Source organism: Capricornis sumatraensis, chromosome 1, assembly GCF_032405125.1.
Source record: "Capricornis sumatraensis isolate serow.1 chromosome 1, serow.2, whole genome shotgun sequence".
NCBI classification, from domain to species: Eukaryota; Metazoa; Chordata; class Mammalia; order Artiodactyla; family Bovidae; genus Capricornis; species Capricornis sumatraensis.
The window spans coordinates 18166263-18179684 of NC_091069.1; the positions used below are offsets into that span (position 1 = coordinate 18166263).

The following is a 13422-nucleotide window of genomic DNA, read 5'->3' on the forward strand; positions in this document are numbered from 1 at the left end:
TAGTGATCGGGATTGGAATTGGGGTGCACACTTACGGTCCCGGGGTGTCCCCGCCCCCACCGCGTCTGCGCCCCGCTGCTCCCGTCGCTCGGCCGTCCCCCGGCCCCTGCCCACCCCCAGGTCCCCCTGGGCCCGGCGCTCACAGTACTCTATTTACCACCTCAGCTGGGCTGGCGCCCGTTCCGCCCACCCCCACGGCGATTGGCTGCAAACGCGGAAGGACGGAGCTCTCCCCTCGCGCCCGCACCTACCAATGGGCGCGCCCGCCCGGCCTGATGGACGCGCCGCCTCCCACCAATGGGGTCGCGGGGAAGCCGGGTCGTGTGGCCCCGGCGAGCGCGTATAAAAGCCGCCGGGCCGGGCTCTCCGCTTCATTCTGAGCCGAGCGCGGTGCCGAGCGCAGCGAGCTTCGCAGGAGGCGGCGGCGGCGGCGGCGGCCTGAGCTTCGGGGCAGCCCGCTTCCCTCCTCCCAATCGCTTCGCTTCCCTTCCCCGCGATCAGCATGAAAGCCTTCAGTCCAGTGAGGTCCGTTAGGAAAAACAGCCTTTCGGACCACGGCCTGGGCATCTCCCGGAGCAAAACCCCAGTGGACGACCCGATGAGCCTGCTGTACAACATGAACGACTGCTACTCCAAGCTCAAGGAGCTGGTGCCCAGCATCCCGCAAAACAAGAAGGTGAGCAAGATGGAAATCCTGCAGCACGTCATCGACTACATCTTGGACTTGCAGATCGCGCTGGACTCGCACCCCACCATCGTTAGCCTGCACCACCAGCGACCCGGACAGAGCCAGGCGTCCAGGACGCCGCTCACCACCCTCAACACCGACATCAGCATCCTGTCCTTGCAGGTAAGACCCGCTCCCCCCAGCGATGCTCGGGTAGAGCCGTTGTCAGGCGGCGGGCCCTAGTCGCTGACTTACAGAGGGGCTAATAACTTTATCACTGTCCCTGTTACAGTCATTTAAACAAACAAACAAATCTGCTGTGGAAGGACTCGTGTGCGTGAAATTGTTATGTGAATGCCTCTGAGTCTGAATTCATCATAAACGTGGGTTATTGGAACTTGCTGTTCAAAATTAAACTATTTTTTTTTAAAGAGGTTCTTTCTCCTTAAGGTTGTCTAACGTCTTGTGCCTTTCCCCCCCACCTTTCTCTCGCAGGCTTCTGAATTCCCTTCTGAATTAATGTCAAATGACAGCAAAGCGCTCTGTGGCTGAATAAATGGTGAGTGTCTGCTTGTGTCCCCCGTTGGTGAACTGGCGCTTGGAGTGTGTGTGTGCGCGCGTAGGTACTTGCGTATCTGTAAAATTTGGGGGTTTGGTAAATGAACGTGTACTTCGTTGTGTTGCACGTAGTACATTGTTTACGCGTACTAGACATGAAGAGCCATCTAGCTTCTGTTATTCAAAATCCCAGAACGTTTTCTTTAAAAAAGAAAAAGAAAAGAAAAAGAAAAAATCAATGCCTGTAACTTACTCCCAAGGTGGTGAAGGAGAATACGTAACTGGCTTCTTGTGCGCCTGTAACATGCCCCGGCTGTTTTCTGCTATTGCTCTGGTACTATGAGGTACTAACCTCCATATGATTAATCTTATCACCGCAAATTCCATAGGGATCCTCCTTCCCCAAAACTCCAGCCCCCTGGGATCGGCTAGTTGAGCATTGCTACCCTGTGTCTCAGACCCTGTGGTGTGGGATTCCGACTTCCCTATCTGTTAACTAAAGGGCTGTTTTCAATCAAATAATTGTTACAAGAAGCAGACTGGCGCCTGTGAGCACTGCCGTTGGAGATCCAAATAGGAGATTGCGTTGGGAAGTTTTCCCCTGAGTCTCTGCTATTTTAATGTTTAATTTGCGCTGTCCAGGCCGAGTGTGTGCGCTGCATCTGGACGCCAGGGTTTGCCCAATGTTTGAGTGTTTGGTTAAATGTTCAAACTGCGGCTTCCTCCTGGCGCCAGTCTGCCTGTCTCTGCCCTTAGGTGAAAACCTCCTAAACAGTCCTTTCTCTCCCGATCTCTTGCAGGTGTTCATGACTTTTTTTTCCCTTTGCACAACAACAACAACAAATCCACAGGCTCTTTTAAGGCGCTGAACTTATTTTTCAACCATTTCACAAGGAGGACAACAAGTCGAATGGACCTTTAAAAAAAAGTGGAAGGAAAACTTAAGAATGATCAACTTCCCCAGGGTGTTTTCTGACCTGGACTGTGATATTAGTTATTTATGAAAAAGACTTTTAAATGCCCTTTCTGCAGTTGGAAGGTTTTCTTTATATACTATTCCCACCATGGGGAGCGAAAACGTTAAAATCACAAGGAATTGCCCAATTTAAGCAGACTTTGCCTTTTTTCAAAGGTGGAGCGTGAATACCAGAAGGATCAGTATTCAGTTACTTAAATGAAGTCTTTTGGTCAGAAATTACCTTTTTGACACAAGCTTACTGAATGCTGTGTATATATTTATATATAAATATATATATATATTGAGTGAAACCTTGTGAACTCTTTAATTAGAGTTTTCTTGTATAGTGGCAGAAATGTACATTTCTGCATACAAAGTGTAATGATGTACTTATTCATGCTAAACTTTTTATAAAAGTTTAGTTGTAAACCTAACCCTTTTATACAAAATAAATCAAGTGTGTTTATTGAATGGTGATTGCCTGCTTTATTTCAGAGGACCAGTGCTTTGATTTTTATTATGCTATGTTATAACTGAACCCAAATAAATACAAGTTCAAATTTATGTAGACTGTATAAGATTATAATAAAACATGTTTGAAGTCAATGCCTGAATTCTGAATGATTTTTAAGATTCTGTCTCTATCTCGCCATTTTATTTAATCCCTCCTCCTTCATCGCTTCTACCACCCCTAAGGCTTGGAATCTGCAGTGCGGAGAAGGCCCTTATCAGACAGATGTGTGGTCAGGGCTAGCACTCTGGGGTAAAGGGCTGCTGCTGCTTTTTAGGGAAGCTGACCGTCCTGGGGAGTCTGTAAACCCAGAAGTTTCTTTTAGTCTGTCAAGGAAAAAGTAGCTCTGTGCCTTGGGGTGGGGTTTCCAACCCAAGAGTTACTGTGGTGGGGCCTCCTAGCACTTTAGATGTGGAATCTGGAGGACGACCTGTCTGAGTGGATAAGACACTTCTGCAGCAAATGAAACTGCTGTTAATCAGGAAAGAAAAGAATCCACAGAATTTCTGAACCTGATTTTAAGATTTAGAGGTGGGGCAAAAAGAAAAAAAACAACCCTCCATGCTACTCGTTGCTCCTAAGGCCCCTTTGCCCTGGGGATGAAGCTGTAATATGGCCGCGAGCTCCCTCCTGCACCTGTAGCTCACCCAGCCTGGGGAGGAGGCTTGGGCCCTGCCCGGGGCTCCGAGACAGGTTTCTGTTTAAATCTTTAAATCGCCCTTCACCGTTGGCTGCGCCTGGACTGCGCAGGGAAGGATCCGAGTGCTGTGTCCACTGCATCCCTCACGTGGCAACGCTGGGACCTGGCTTTAAAATGCAGAGCTGGTGTAGGTACGTGTTTACAATTCATCTGTATCCCCGTATATTGATACTACCTTCTCATGTTGGAAGACACTTTCACTGGGTCGCGTGGCTTGAGGGTGGGGGTAGGATGCTAGGAAGGCCGGTCCGGGGTGGACGGGACCTGGAGAAGGAGCGGGGAGGACGGGCCGGTGAGGATGGGGCGTGGGGTGGAGGGGGTCTCACCTGGGGCCACCGTCTCAGGCCTAGCCGAGCAGGTGTAAGGGTGGCGCCGGCGAGTCCGCCCCGGGCGGCTACGGCGTTTCCGGGCCAGACGCGGAATCCTTCGCGGCCCGAGCGGGGGGCGGGGGCGGGGGCGGGGGCACCGGCGGTCCCAGCATCGCCGGGCTCCTGCACCCTTCCAGGGCGGGGGTGGGGCCCGTGCAGCCGGCCGGGCCAGCTCTGCGCATCACCCGCGCGCTGCGCATCGTCCCCGCCCCCGGACCGCATCTTCGCCCGCAGGTGGGCCGGTCCTTGGATCCAGGGGCCGTCGCTGTTGTCGTGGGTCATCATACCCCCGGGGAGGCAGGCTCCGGCGGCGGCCCCCGTCCGGAGCCGGTTATTCCGACCGTGGCCGCCCTTCAGGACTGGCCCCGGCCGTCGGTCCACCAGTCCTCCGCCCTTCCAGCGCCCGGCACGACCGGCCACTCCGCGTGGGGCTGCACCCGGGAGCGGCGAGGGCGGGAAGCGCCAGGCCAGGTCGCTGGCCACCAGCGTCCTTTCCCTCCGGGTGGCGGGGGGCGCAGACCCCAGGCTCGGTGCCCCGCCCGCAGTCTGCTCGGACCGAGACGGTGTCTGACCCGGACGGAGGGGACCTCGCGCGAAGGCTCCCTGGTCTTGCGAGGGAAGCGTGGGGCGAGCCGGGCCCGCACCGTCGCTGGGAGCCGCGGGCAGTTCGCGCCTTTCGATCGACGACCTAAGGGAGCAGCCGCGTCCGGGAAACGGGAGCCCTTCCGAGGGGACTTGGGGCGTCGGAGCCCAGTGGTTCTTTCCGGGTCCGGCCGGTGGAGGCCGGGCGCCACCTGGTGGCCGCCTCGAGGAGGGCCGTTCGCGGGCGGGGGGCTTTGAGGCTTAGAAGTGAAATTGGCATCAGGGAGATGCAGCCTTTTGAAAATGAAGGATGGTGTCCTGCAAGCTTACTTCTCTAGCACATGTACAGTGGTTTCCACATGCGACTCATTTCATCTTTACTACTTCATAACTTGGATAAGATCCCTTTTGCAAACTAGTATCTACCACCAACTTGACACCAGGTGGGGTCCTGAATTTTTTTAAAAAGTATCAGATGTGATCCTTGGCCTCAAATAGATGATAAGGGGATTGTGGAGAAAAATGAATTGTGAAGTCCAACGAAAGCCTGAACGTTCTCCCTTCTCTTACCTTAAGCTTCTGTTTAACTGAATGTTATTTATTTATTTTTCTGAATTATTTAAGCACTTTAGCCAGAATCTTCAATGCTGTGTTAAAGGAATAGGGGTGAGTGAGAGTGGGTATTCTTATCCTATCCTGGCCCTTGGAGCACAGGTCACCCTCCATCCCTTATGGATGACCTGACTCTAGGATTTTGTTGTAATATATAGTCTTTATCATTCTAGGAACAACCCTTCCATTGTTAGGGATTTCTTGAGAATTTTAAATCATAATTTGGGGGGTGAATTTGGTAAGATACTTTTACCATATTTATTGAAATTATTTCTCTAGTATATGATACCGATTTTTCTGATGTGAACTACCCTTTCATTTCTGCAATTAATCCTACCTGATGGCAAAAGCAATATAATATTGTAAAGTAAAATAAATTAAAAAAACAGATTAAAAAAATCCTACCTGAACACAACGTATTGTTACTTTTTATAGACACTGTTGCGTTCTGTCAGCCAATATTTTGCTTGGAATTTTTGAGAATGAAATAGAGCTGTGGTATCTTGTGCAGACCTTATCTAATTTTGGAATCAAGGTCACACTAACCTCAAACAATAAATGTCAGTTTACATTTACTCTTAGTCCTCAAAGTCATGGATAAATCCTCTGAGGTGGGCAGACATACATCTTCTATCCTGTGGAAACTGGGTTCAGAGATGTGACTTGAGTGAGGAAAGATGCACAGCTGTTCGTGGACAGAGCAACTCGGCCCAGTGTTCTACTGGAATGGAGAAGAGGCTTCTGAATTGAAAAGGAAATAGCATTCTTGTCCATAAAAAGCTGTACTGTGGAGCTTTTCTCAAAAAAAAAAAAATCAATGTTAATTATTTATGGGGCTCGCTCTCCACAGTGTGGGCACGTGGCTCCAGGACCATTCGGAGAGTCGGTAGCCTGACTTGCCACCCACCCTCCCTTTCTGTGCTGGTGGGAAGGCGCCTCCAGGCTCCGAGTGTCGTTGTTCTGGTTGATGACACTGCCAAGACTTCGGATGTCTTTCTGGTTCGTCATAAAGATCATCTGAGACAGGGGCTGTGAGGTGGGTTGAGAAGCTCAGCGCAGGTACTGTGTTCAGTGCCAACCATGGACACAGGCACTCTGAGTGGCACCAGCCCGAGGTCACAAGAATGCCAGGGAAGTCTGCAGAGGACACGTGCAGACAGAGCTCCAGCAGAGTAGAGGGAGGAGGGGAGTGCCCACCGCTGTGGCCGTCCTGGCTGGGGGCTCCTGGCTCGGCAACCTAAGGGCACTGGCCCGACGGGATGGGGATCAAGGTTTGGAAAGCACGTGGAAGCAGGACGCTGCAGCTGTGACCACCACGCAGAACCCTTGAAGGCCCCTCAGCTGAAGTACAGACTAAAAAAATGCATTACTCACTAGATCCTAAGAAAGTCCGTCAGCCTGAGTTCAGGCTGGGAAAGAAATAGCTCCCTTGAAAATTCATATCGGTAGATCTGCCCTCAGGTTCAAATATATACTACCCAGTTAGTTTCAGAAATTCTAATGCCAGTGTGTGTGTGCTCAGACACTCAGTCGTGTCTTACTCTTGGCGACCCCGTGGACTGTAGCCCTCCAGGCTCCTCTGTCCATGGGATTCTCCAGGTAAGACTACTGGAGCGAGTTGCCCACCTCCAGGGGATCTTCACGACCCAGGGATCAGACCTGTATCTCTTGCACCTCCTGTGTCGGCAGGCAGTTTCTTTACCACTGCACTGCTAAGTCACTTCAGTCGTGTCCAACTCTGTGCGACCCCACAGGTGGCAGCCCACCAAGCTCCCCCATCCCTGGGATTCTCCAGGCAAGAACGCTGGAGTGGGTTGCCATTTCCTTCTCCAGCCACTGTGCTAATGCCCATAAATTAATATAAATTGGGGTCCTATCTAGTGATGCTTCTAGGGTGTTTGGCAGTAGCAAGTGGAAAACTTCTCTGGATAGAAAAGCCTTCCATATAGACCACATAAAATTCTCATATTTAATGGCTCGCTGAAAGTAAGTTTAAAGTAAATTTTTTTAAAACCACTGGAAAACAATTTACTGCTAGAGAGAGTCAATAGATACAATGAAGAGAAAGATTAGGAACCAAAGAACTATAAAGAATGAGAATGACTAAAATGATTAAAGAAATCAAAGAACTAATTGAAAACATAAGACAATCCCAAGATATTGAAATTGAAAACTTGATGCAAAAGTTAAAACCCAGATGAAAAACCACCAGAGCGTTTCTACACATTAACAACAAACAATCTGAAAAGGAAATTAAGAAAACCATTTACAAAATGGTTTACAAAAAATTAAGAATTCCATTTACAATAACATCAAAAAAGAATAAAATACTTAGGAATTAACCAAAGAGGCAAAAGGCATTACAATTAACAGTATAAAACATTGCTGAAAATATTAAAGAAGACATTTAGAAATGGAAAGATTTCCCATGCTCATGAATTAGAGAACTTTAAAATGACAATGCCATCTAAAGCAGTCTGTTAGATTCGAGGCCAATCCATGTCAAATCAAAATGATGTTTTTTGCAGAAATAGAAGAATCCATCCTAAAGTTCATATGGAATCTCAAGGGATCCTTAAACTAAAACAATCTTGAAAAAGAACAAAATTGGAGAGCTAATGGTTCCTGATTTCAAAACTTGCTATAAAGCTCTAGTCATCAAAGCAGTGTGGTGTTGGCATGACCACAGGCAGAGTGATCAATGGAACAGACTAGAGAATCCAGAAATAAACCTTCACATATGTGGTCGAATGATCAACAAGAATACCAAGACCATTCAATAGGAAAGGACAGGCTTTACAACAAAAGGTACTAGAAAAATTGGATAGTCACGTGCAAAAGAATGAAGTTGGACCCTTACCTAATATCATATACAAAAATTAACTCAAAATGCACTACAGGCAATAACATATAAGACCTAAAACTAAAAGACTCTTATATGGCATGAGCTTCACAACACTGGATGTAGCAATGACTTCTCAGACATGACACCAAAGGCACAGGCAAAATAGACAAATAAAAATAGACAAATTGGACTTCATGAAAATTTAAAACTTTGTGCATCCATTGATGCATTATCAACAGAGTGAAAAAGCAACCTATGAAATGGGAGAAAATATTTGCAAGTCATGTAACTGATATAGGATTAATATGCAAAATATGTAAAGGACTTTTAAAACTCAACAACAATCACTAAAAAAGTAAAAAACCAGCCCAATTCAAAAATGGGCAAAGGCAGATTTTCTTCAGACTTAGATAATGAACTTAGGGCCACCAGGGAAGGAAAGTGGGGAGAGTGGGATCTATTGGGAATTTAGGATTGACATGTACACACTGCTATGTTTAAAATTAGATGACCAACAAGGACCTCCTGTATAGTTCTGAGAATAGTGATTAATATTCTGTAATAACCTAAGTGGAAAAAAAGAGTTTGAAATAGGATACCTGCGTGTATATGTAGAACTGAATCATTTTGCTGTACACCTGAAATTAACTCAACATTATTAATCAGCTATATTCCAATATAAAATAAAACTAAATAAATAGCAAAACAACAAAATAGAATTTTACTGCTATACTGATCCAATATTGCTGGGTGAGTAAGCTTTCTAAAACCTAGCAGCTTGGACATCCCTGGTGGTCCAGTGGTTAAGAATACGCCTCCCAATGCAGGGGACATGGATTCAGTCCCTGGTCAGGGAAGATTCCTCATGTCAAGGGGCAACTAAGCCTGTGCCCCGCAACTCCTGAAACCGAGCTCTACAGCTGGCGCTCTGCAACAAGAGAAGCCACTGAAGTGAGAACCCTCCCACCACAACCAGAGAAAGCCGAAATGAAGACCCAGTGCAGCTAAAAATAAATAAATAAGACTTAGCAGCTTGAAAACCATAGCTTTGACTAGACAGACCTTTGCTGGCAAAGGAATGCCTGTGCTTTTTAATATGCTGTCTAGGTTGGTCAGAGCTTTTCTTCCAAGGAGAAACTATCTTTTAATTTCATGGCAGCAGTCACCATCTGCAGTGATTTGTATGGATGTGAGAGTTGGACTATATAGAAAGCTGAGTGCTGAAGAATTGATGCTTTTGAACTATGGTGTTGGAGAAGACTCTTGAGAGCCCCTTGGACTGCAAGGAGATCCAACCAGTCCATCCTACAGGAAATCAGTCCTGAATATCCATTGCAAGGGCTGATGCTGAAGCTGAAGTTCCAATCCTTTGGCCACCCGATGCAAAGAGCTGACTCACTGGAAAAGACCCTGATGCTGGGAAAGACTGACGGCGGGAGAAGGAGACGACAGAGGATGAGATGGTTGGATGGCATCACCGACTCCATGGACATGAGTTTGAGCAAACTCCAGGAGTTGGTGAAGGACACAGAGGCCTGGCGTGCTGCAGTCCATGGGGTTGGACACCACTGAGTGACTGAACTGAACTAGCAACTTAAGGCAGTGAATGTTTCTCACTTTGCTGGGTTTCTGAGGGTTGGGAAGTGAGAGTGGCTTTGTTGGATGACTCTGGATCAAGTGTCTGTTCTCTCACCTCGAGGCTGATGACTCTGGAGAATTAGCTTCCAGATTCCATCTTGTGGTCACCTCTGTTCATCCCCAACTGTCGGCCAGAGACCCCAGAGCCTCTCTTATGGGCCAATCACAGCAGGGCAGGGCCAGCTGGTGTCCCCCGGAGCGAGGCAGGGGCAGAATGTACAGGACAGAAGCTGCAGCCTCGACTCACCAGATCTCGGGGATGACAGACCTCTGCTATCAGCCATGCAGACCAACCTGGGCACAAGGGCGGGGACCACCAGGCTGCAGCTGCACACAGCAGGCACAGGTCTCTGGGGCCATCTTGGAGGGTGGCTACACACAGTCTTTTTATGAAGAACCTTGGCTGAGGGGGTGCGGTGGGATCAGGGCCTGCCTGGGGGTCTTGATGCCTTTGCTGCTGGTGACAATGGAGGGACCCCATGGTCTGAGCAGGGAGCCAGGGGGCCCGCAAGGAGGAAAGGGCCAACTTTCTACCACAGGCACCATTTTAGAAGCTCCTTGGGAACATTTGGTGGAAATGGCAGCGATAATTTTGGCTGTGTGCCTCCTCCAGGCGTGTCTTGCTGTATCACTAAACTCTCAGTTTAGGAATTCTGCCGGCATTTCCTCCAGCTGATACGATGTCTAGATGTCACCCGTGTACATGTGTCTTTTTTTAGTTGTAGCCAGTGCATTTTAAACTTATTAATAAGACCACAATTAACTTAGTTTTTGAACTCAAGAAAAAGTACCAAGTAACCCCAGATCATAGAACATCATCACTCATTCAACCATTTTACCTTTATTGTTTACATTTTACTTTTCCCAAATATTACTTTCGCCTAATTCAATACCTAATTCTGACTCTATGCAGAACCTCAAGCTGGAGTAAATAATATTTTCACTTCTACAATGGGAGGGGTAATTTTGGCATATCTCAAAGACTAGATAGATAGATAGATATGAAATCATACTATTAAATATTTTGGACTTGAAATGATCATTAATGAAATGGTAAGGTATAATAGCCAAGAATAAAATTCATTTCTTTTTCCTTACCTGGCTTTCATATGAATGCAGCTTGTCTGGGGGGAAATATTTTAATTACTGGAAACATACTATACAGCATTAATAGTGTTTTTTAATCTCACCATTGAAAATGACACCCTTCAAGTTCAAGTGACCCACTGAAGTAGATAAAAGGACCGAAGTTCTGGAAATGGGCTATTTCTACACCTTTACTCACAAGAAAGGGATCGCTTTTGCGTAGCATCTACTAATAGATAAAGTCAAGGGACTTGAATTCTAAGTCTTATGTTGATATGCAATCTAAAAATAGTAAGTATCGATTTTTATACACTTCAACATTTTCTGTGTCAGGACTTCGCATTCTTAGTTAGAGGCAAGAGCCCAAGTTTTCTGAGATTCCATAGCCAAACCGTCAGTGAAGTAGGAGAAGAAGAGGAAGAAAAAAAAAAAAAAAAAACCTCTTACTGGAAGCCATATGCAAGAGAGAGATAGTGACAGTGTCTGAAAAGAAAGCCATTTCTATTTTTTACATCTTTTTCACTACAGTAAGGGTGTAAATTTTAACTGACATTTCCCAATGAAGAAAATCATCCTGCAGGGGAAAAAAAATGGAGGCAATCACATACCAGAAGTATGTGGAAGGCTTCAGCATTGAGGGAAAAGATCTGCTTGATTTCAAATATTTTCAGCCAAGACAGAGCTTCTGTGCAGCCCCTGGAAGGAGGGAGGTCACAAGCATTTGACCCTCAAGGAGGTGTGGACAAGCACGTGCCCCAGCCAGCTCTCAATCTCACTAGAAGCTCAGCAAGAGATCCTCTGAGCTCCATCATGCTGTCTGTAATTCTGCCATGGAGATGAACAGCTCTCTAAAATCAGTCTGGGTGCATCTAGCATGTAGCAGAGCTATGTTTTCATCCATTTTTCTGCCATGATAGCATCCTTCAGTTCAGTTCAGTCGCTCAGTCGTGTCTGACTCTTTGCGACCCCATGAATCGCAGCATGCCAGGCCTCCCTGTCCATCACCAACTCCCGGAGTTCACCCAGACTCACGTCCATCGAGTCAGTGATGCCATCCAGCCATCTCATCCTCTGTCGTCCCCTTCTCCTCCTGCCCCCAATCCCTCCCAGCATCAGAGTCTTTTCCAATGAGTCAGCTCTTCGCATGAGGTGGCCAAAGTACTGGAGTCTCAGCTTTAGCATTATTCCTTCCAAAGAAATCCCAGGGCTGATCTCCTTCAGAATGGACTGGTTGGATCTCCTTGCAGTCCAAGGGACCCTCCTAGCAGACTGTTTATTTGTCTTCCTTTTCCCTGTAGATCCTAAAGGAAATCAACCCTGAATATTCATTGGAAGGACTGAGACTGAAGCTGAAGCTCCAATACTTTGGTCAGCTGATGTAAAGAGCCATCTCATTGGAAAAGATCCCGATGCTGGGAGGGATTGGGGCCAGGAGGAGAAGAGGATGACAGAGGATGAGATGGTTGGATGGCATCACCGACTCAATGGACACCAGCTTGAGCAAACTCCGGGAGATAGTAAAGGACAGGGAAGCCTGGCATGCTACAGTCGATGGGGTCCCAGAGGGTCAGACATAACTCAGTCACAGAACAACAACAACAACAATCCCTGTAGTGATCTTTGACAGTTTGTATGTTCCAAAAATAACTGCAAAAATATTTCTACATGGTTTTCTAGAACCTAGTTGCTCCAGCAACAAGAGCTGAAGGCTGTCTCCTGCCCTTGAAACAGGGTTGAACCTTGTGAATGTGACTGAGAAGGTGCTCTGTGAATTCCAGGGCTAGGTCATAAGAGGCGATTTAACTGCTGCCTGGTTCTCACACTCTCAATCTCAGGACATTCACCCTGGGAATGTAACTGCCATTTTGTGAGGAAGCCCAAGCTGCAGAAAGAGAGAACATGTGTGGGAGTTGACACCTGCAGCTGCCACTGTGTCACACATCAGACACGTGAGTGAGAACGCCTCTGAGAGGCCTCCAGCCCTGCCACTGTCTGGCCGACCACTGCTGCATGGAGACCCTAAGTGGGAACACCCGGCTGAGCCAGGTCAACCCCAGGATGGTTGGAATAATACTTATAACCTAGGACTATAAGATAAATATAAAAATATTTATAAAATATTTAATAAAATATTTTTTAAATCTTTATAAATAACAGCTTATAAAATTGTTTTGCCAATCAGTTTTGGGGGACTCCTTACACAGTATTTGATAACCTGAACATCATCAGAAAAGCTAAGACATGAAGAGGAACTAAAAAGCCTCTTGATAAAAGTGAAAGTGGAGAGTGAAAAAGTTGGCTTAAAGCTCAACATTCAGAAAACGAAGATCATGGCATCCGGTCCCATCACTTCATGGGAAGTAGATGGGGAAACAGTGGAAACAGTGTCAGACTTTATTTTTTGGTCTCCAAAATCACTGCAGATGGTGACTGCAGCCACAAAATTAAAAGACGCTTACTCCTTGGAAGAAAAGTTGTGACCAACCTAGATAGCATATTCAAAAGCAGAGACATTACTTTGCCGACTAAGGTCCGACTAGTCAAGGCTATGGTTTTCCCAGTGGTCATGTATGGATGTGAGAGTTGGACTGTGAAGAAGGCTGAGCACCGAAGAATTGATGCGTTTGAACTGTGGTGTTGGAGAAGACTCTTGAGAGTCCCCTGGACTGCAAGGAGATCCAACCAGTCCATTCTGAAGGAGATCAGCCCTGGGATTTCTTTGGAAGGAATGATGCTAAAGCTGAGACTCCAGTACTTTGGTCACCTCATGCGAAGGGTTGACTCATTGGAAAAGACTCTGATGCTGGGAGGGATTGGGGGCAGGAGGAGAAGGGGACGACAGAGGATGAGATGGCTGGATGGCATCACTGACTCAATGAACGTGAGGTGACTCTAAG

General features: G+C 47.1%; 1 protein-coding gene across 2 annotated transcripts; it reads left to right on the top strand.

The window, feature by feature from the left end:
- The first annotated feature begins 398 nt into the window (after positions 1-398).
- Positions 399-2709, top strand: ID2 (inhibitor of DNA binding 2). 2 transcript variants are annotated; one of them, XM_068970962.1, is made up of 3 exons: positions 399-850; positions 1163-1226; positions 2026-2709. In XM_068970962.1, exons 1-2 carry the CDS (start codon positions 503-505, stop codon positions 1217-1219), a joined length of 405 nt encoding a protein of 134 aa, XP_068827063.1. In that variant the 5' UTR covers positions 399-502; the 3' UTR covers positions 1220-1226; positions 2026-2709. The 2 variants fall into 2 exon arrangements, 1 of the variants encoding a protein (XP_068827063.1); XR_011144826.1 differs by having other exon boundaries at positions 399-1226.
- Positions 2710-13422: the final 10713 nt, after the last annotated feature.